Source organism: Apodemus sylvaticus, chromosome 7 (assembly GCF_947179515.1).
Source record: "Apodemus sylvaticus chromosome 7, mApoSyl1.1, whole genome shotgun sequence".
Lineage (NCBI taxonomy): Eukaryota > Metazoa > Chordata > Mammalia > Rodentia > Muridae > Apodemus > Apodemus sylvaticus.
In genome coordinates this window covers 115,881,525-115,887,796 of record NC_067478.1, presented here as the reverse complement: position 1 = coordinate 115,887,796, position 6,272 = coordinate 115,881,525, and the positions used below count along the sequence as shown (strand labels likewise).

The following is a 6,272-nucleotide window of genomic DNA, read 5'->3' as shown; positions in this document are numbered from 1 at the left end:
TTTTACTTAAGGAAGATTATAGCTGGAGTACAGAAAATCTTTTATGGCAGATATTGGTGATCTTACATTTTGTGATAAAATTCAAAGTGAAACTATAGCAACCTGATTCATGTAGTATGACAAAGGGCATATACATATCAGTAATGAATCTATGGGTTACTCTTTTAAAGAAAAGTGCCTAAGTCTGCTTAAGGGTGCTTACTGACAGTGCAAGAAAAAGAATAGGTAGTAGTATATACAAAGGCCAGTAACCAGTAACAGGGGCACAAATTATAACAGAAATATAAGTTTCTGTTTTATTTTGTTAAGAGTGTGTTTGTATAGGTATCTGAGTTGCCTTTCCTTGATCTTTTTATTATATCTTGTACAATCAGTGAAGAGAATATCAATACCTATCATATTTAACATTGGAATACCTAAAAAATCAATTTCAAGGAATATTGCCCTATGTTCTGAATGTATAACATACTTGCTGTTGTAGAATGGATAGTTATAAAATTCTGGGCATAATTATGAGATGATTGCTGCTTTTCTGTGGAAACTAAGCCTGCCATAGTGAGATACAATTGTATGTCAGATTAACAGGGGTAGACTGATGATGGCTATTCTTGGTTGTAAATTTGAATACAGTTAATTAGTCTCACAAAAATTGGTGAATACAAATGTGAGGATTTTTAATTAATTATTTGAAGTATAAGTATCCACTTAAAACATGGGGCACATTTTCTATTGAAAGAAGATAAAAATGGCATGGAAGGAAGTAGTCTCTTCCTTTGCCTTTTAACTCCTTCATCAAAATGTCAGTTCTTCCCTGGCATTAAAACTGACTTATCTAGTATTCCATAATAAACTTAAGAAACAAGCTGAGTTATCCAGCCTCAGAGACTGAAGAACTAATGGATTGCTTGACATTCTATTCATTAGAAGTCATTATTGGAATAGCTGAAATGCAGCCTTTATGTCAGTCTAATAAATATGACAGAGAGAGAGAGAGAGAGAAAGAGAGAGAGAGAGAGAGAGAGAATTGGTAGGTAGATAGATACATTTATTCAATAATATATGTTACTCTATAGGATCATAATGTATTATTTGAATGTACAGATGTAACTAATGAATTGGAATAAAAATATGTAATACAAACATTGAACATTAATTCTAAGTATGTCTTAGGAAATATTAAATACCCTTTTTCATTAATATTAAATTAAAATTGTGTGTATCTGTATTTCATTTGTTTGTATATATTGCATGTATAAACACATAAATATTACCAGTCTTAGAATTAATGAGTCTTAATTATTATATGAATATAATTATAGTAATTACATAAATATTCTGCTGTGTATTAATTTAGTTTTCATAGCAAATTTGTTTCTACATATTTGGGAAGCCAGAGTGACCCAAGATTTTCACACAGACCCCAATAAAAAAAAAAAAAAGAAAGAAATGTCTAGGAGCTGACTTGCAAAGTCAGTTTGAGGCAGGAGTCAATGGCTCAAAAGTGATAAAGTTGAGGTTTGTGAAATCCCAATTCCTTCCCCTGCGTTCTACTTATTAATTATAAAGCAGCTTTCATTGATGAGTGCACTGTAGCTGTCTTCAGACACACCAGAAGAGGGCATCAGATCCTATTACATATGGTTATGAGCCATCATGTGGTTGCTAGGAATTGAAATCAGGACCTCTAGAAGAGCAGACGGTGCTCTTAACCACTGAACCATCTCTCCAGCCCCAAATTGATCCATTCGTATCTCCATGTACTAAACTTCACTCCAAGTGGATCAAGGACCTCCATGTAAAACCAGACACACTGAAACTAATAGAAAAGAAACTGGAAAAGACCCTTGAGGACATGAGCACAGGGGAAAAGTTCTTGAACAGATCACCAATGGCTTATGCTCTAAGATAAAGAAATGACAAATGGGACCTCATAAAATTACAAAGTTTCTGTAAGGCAAAGTACACTGTTAAAAGGACAAAATGGCAACCATCAAATTTGGAAAGGATATTCACCAACCCTACATCTGATAGAGGACTAATATCCAATATATACAAAGAACTCAAGAAGTTAGACCCCAGGGAACCAAATAACCCTATTAAAAATGGGGTACAGATCTAATCAAAGAATTTTCACCTGAAGAAATTCGGATGGCCAAGAGGCACCTTAAGAAGTGCTCAACATCATTAGTCATTGGGAAATGCAAATCAAAACAACCCTGAGATTTCACCTTACACCAGTCAGAATGGCTAAGGTCAAAAACTCAGGAGACAGCAGGGGTTGGTGAGGATGTGGAGAAAGAGGAACACTCCTCCACTGCTGGTGGGGCTGTAAGATGGTACAACCACTTTGGAAATCAGTCTGGAGGTTCCTCAGAAAACTGGACATGACACTTCCGGAGGACCCTGCTATACCTCTCCTGGGCATCTACCCAAAGGATTCCCTGGCATGCAATAAAGGCACATGCTCCATTATGTTCATAACAGCTTTATTTATAATAGCCAGAAGCTGGAAGGAACCCAGATGTCCTTCAAAGGAGGAATGGATACAGAAAATGTGGTATATTTACACAATGGAATACTACTCAGCAATTAGAGACAATGAATTCACAAAATTTTTAGGCAAATGGTTTGATCTGGAAAATATCATCCTAAATGAGGTAACCCTATCACAAAAAGAATACACATGGAATCCATTCTCTGATAAGTGAATATTAATTAGCCCAGAAGCCCTGAATACCCAAGGAACAAATCGTATAACAAATGACTCCCATGAAGAAGGATGGGAGGTCCTGATCCTGGAAAAGATTGATCTAGCATTGGAGGGGAATATAAGGACAAAGAAAAAGGAGGGAGGTGATTGGAGAATGGATGGAGAGAAGAAGGTTTATGGGACATATGGGGAAGGGGGTTCTGGGAAAGGTGAAATCATTTGGAATGTAAACAAAGAATATAGAAAATAAAAATATTAAAAAAAAATAAAGCAGCTTTGTCTTAGATATACTGCATTCCCTTTGCCAACACTTTCTGATTTAGTGTTCTGCTCATCTTAGACATTGTCCTCCTGTAAATATTATATAGTTTCTGTTCGCTTGTTTGACATAAGTCACTATCTTATGCAAGACCTTTGAGCTATTTATTTTGCCTTTACAGTCCCAATCTTTCCATAACTCAATGGAATTCAAGACTCTTATTCCTGCTGGTTGGGATGGATTAAAATATACAATGCTAATATGAAAGAATATAGAGTAGTACCAGTGTTCAGGAAAAATAATTATAACAATGTCCATAACAATAAAAGGAACCACCATAAACATTCACATTCATACATTTAATTGACTTATTATTGAGTGTTTCTTCATTTACATGTATTAACAAACAATTATCTCTGAGCACTGTTACAATGTCACTATTCCACATTCATGATTGCTTAGCATGAAGAGCACTAAAGTTATATCTGCCTCAAACTGTTTTTAATAAGATTATTTCATAGTAATTTACTCATGCATTGTAAAATCTAAGTACTAATTTTAAATATGTAGGTAGGTACAGGGAGAAAGTTTCTGAACAGAACACCAATAGCGTATGCTCTAAGAGCAAGAATTGACAAATGGGACCTCATAAAATTACAAAGTTTCTGTAAGGCAAAGGACACCATCAAGAGGACAAATCGGCAACCAACAAATTGGGAAAAGATCTTCACCAATCCTACATCAGATAGAGGGCTAATATCCAATATATATAAAGAACTCAAGAAGTTAGACTCCAGAAAACCGAACAACCCTATTAAAAAATGGGGTACAGAGTTAAACAAAGAATTCACACCTGAAGAACTTCGGATGGCGGAGAAGCATCTTCAAAAATGCTCAACTTCATTAGTCATTAGGGAAATGCAAATCAAAACAACCCTGAGATTTCATCTTACACCAGTCAGAATGGCTAAGATTAAAAATTCAGGAGACAACAGGTATTGGAGAGGGTGTGGAGAAAGAGGAACACTCCTCCACTACTGGTGGGGCTGCAAATTGGTACAACCACTCTGGAAATCAGTCTGGCGGTTCCTCCGAAAACTGGGCACCTCACTCCCAGAAGATCCTGCTATACCCCTCCTGGGCATATACCCAGAGGATTCCCCACCATGTAATAAGGATACATGCTCTACTATGTTCATAGCAGCCCTATTTATAATTGCCAGATGCTGGAAAGAACCCAGGTATCCCTCAACAGAAGAGTGGATACAAAAAATGTGGTATATCTACACAATGGAGTACTATTCAGCCATTAGAAACAATGAATTCATGAAATTCTTAGGCAAATGGATGGAGCTAGAGAACATCATACTTAGTGAGGTAACCCAGACTCAAAAGGTGAATCATGGTATGCACTCACTAATAAGTGGTTATTAACCTAGAAAATTGGAATACCCAAAACATAATCCACACATCAAATGAGGTACAAGGAGAAAGGAGGACTGGCCCCTGGTTCTGGAGAGACTCAGTGAAACAGTATTTGGCAAAACCAGAACAGGGAAGTGGGAAGGGATGGGTGGGAGGACAGGGAAAGAGAAGGGGACTTAAGGGGCTTTCGGGGAGTGGGGGGCTAGAAAAGGGGAAATCATTTGAAATGTAAATAAATTATATCGAATAAAAAAAGATTATTTCATAGTAATTTACTCATGCATTGTAAAATCTAAGTACTAATTTTAAATATGTAGCAATTCTACTTCTCAAATATTGCATTACTAACCAAGCAATCAGACAGAAATTGTTCATCAGTTCTTTCCCTGTATGTCTTCTCCAAACTACATTTTCCTGGAATCTCCAACAAAGCTTGTTCAAAGTTTAAAAAAAAAAAAAAAAAAAAAGAAACTTTACGTTATTCTTCTGTGAATTCAAATATCATGACAAAACAGCTCCAAAACGTGTGATGAATTTCCTCAGGGCTTGTTTCATGTCCTTGTTCCTCAGGCTGTAGATAAATGGATTCAACATCTGAGGAACAACAGAATACATGACTGAAGCCACTACAGCCTTTTCAGGAGAGTCAGTCACTGAAGAACTGATATACACACCCAAAATTGTGCTATAGAACAAGGAGACAACACAAAGGTGAGATCCACAAGTTGAAAATGTTTTGTATCTTCGCCCAGATGATGGCATTCTTAGAACTGCTGATAAAATATGAGTGTAAGAGAAAATTATTCCAGAGATAGGCAGTCCACCAAATACACAAGATGCAAAATATACCAGGATATTATTAATGAGAGTATCAGAACACGCAAGCTTGATAAGCTGAGCAAGTTCACAGAAGAAATGAGGGATTTCTACAGTTGTGCAGAAAGACAAGTGAAGAACCATCAGAGTGTGCAAGAGACCAAACACAAGGCTAAGGAGCAGAGAAAGTAAAATCATCAGGACACAACAGGAAGGACTCATTATTGTAGAGTACCTCAGCGGGTGACAAATGGCAACATAGTGATCATAAGCCATCACAGCAAGAAGACAGTTTTCCAGTCCAGTGAAAACCAACACAAACCAAACTTGTGTAAGGCATCCAGTGTAAGTGATATGTTGATTCTGGGTTATCATGTTTATGAGCATATTTGGTATTGTGTTTGTGCTTAAACAGATATCATTAATGGAAAGGCTAGATAGAAAAAAGTACATTGGTGTTTGTAGGTGTACATCAGAGCTGACAGCCAAGAGGATGAGCAGGTTTCCTAATACAGTCACCAAGTATATGCACAAGAACAGACTGAAGTTAAGGAACTGGAGTTGAGCATCACCAGTTAGTCCAAGAAGAAGAAATTCTAAAATAGATGAATGGTTTCTGGATTCCATTAGACTGATAATTCTTCTGCAAATGAGACAAGAAAGTTTAAAGATTCTTTGCTAGATTTAACTTTATGGAAATGACAATTCCTGGAATGCTCTATTCTTACTTATTGCTTCAAGTAAATGACCTGTAGAATTTGTTAAAAATTCAGAAATGTTTATAAAGTGTGAGAATAAACACCTAGAAGGGAAAGAAGAAAAAAAACCTCTCTTTTAATACATAAATTAAAAGTTTTATTTGCTGACTAATGATTTATGCTCACTTCCATTTTCTAGTTTCCAATGGCATTCATTTTGTCACACTACAAAATTTTACAAAGTTCTAAATCATTAAACTTTATGGAATATGTCACATACTTAATAGTTAATCTATGCTTTTGAAAATCTAACATGAGTCAGAAACACTTGCATTTAAATTCTAGGTAAAATATATGAACTTGT

General features: G+C 35.9%; 1 protein-coding gene across 1 annotated transcript; it reads right to left on the bottom strand.

The window, feature by feature from the left end:
- Positions 1-4,895: 4,895 nt before the first annotated feature.
- Positions 4,896-5,840, bottom strand: LOC127690161 (olfactory receptor 7G2-like). The gene has a single exon (XM_052189710.1). It carries the CDS (start codon positions 5,835-5,837, stop codon positions 4,896-4,898), a length of 942 nt encoding a protein of 313 aa, XP_052045670.1. The 5' UTR covers positions 5,838-5,840.
- Between the last annotated feature and the right edge of the window lie 432 nt (positions 5,841-6,272).

What these genes read in the sequence shown, in the direction of transcription:
- LOC127690161 (XM_052189710.1), bottom strand. Translation starts at nt 5,837, where the DNA reads ATGGAATCCAGAAACCATTCATCTATTTTAGAATTTCTTCTTCTTGGA.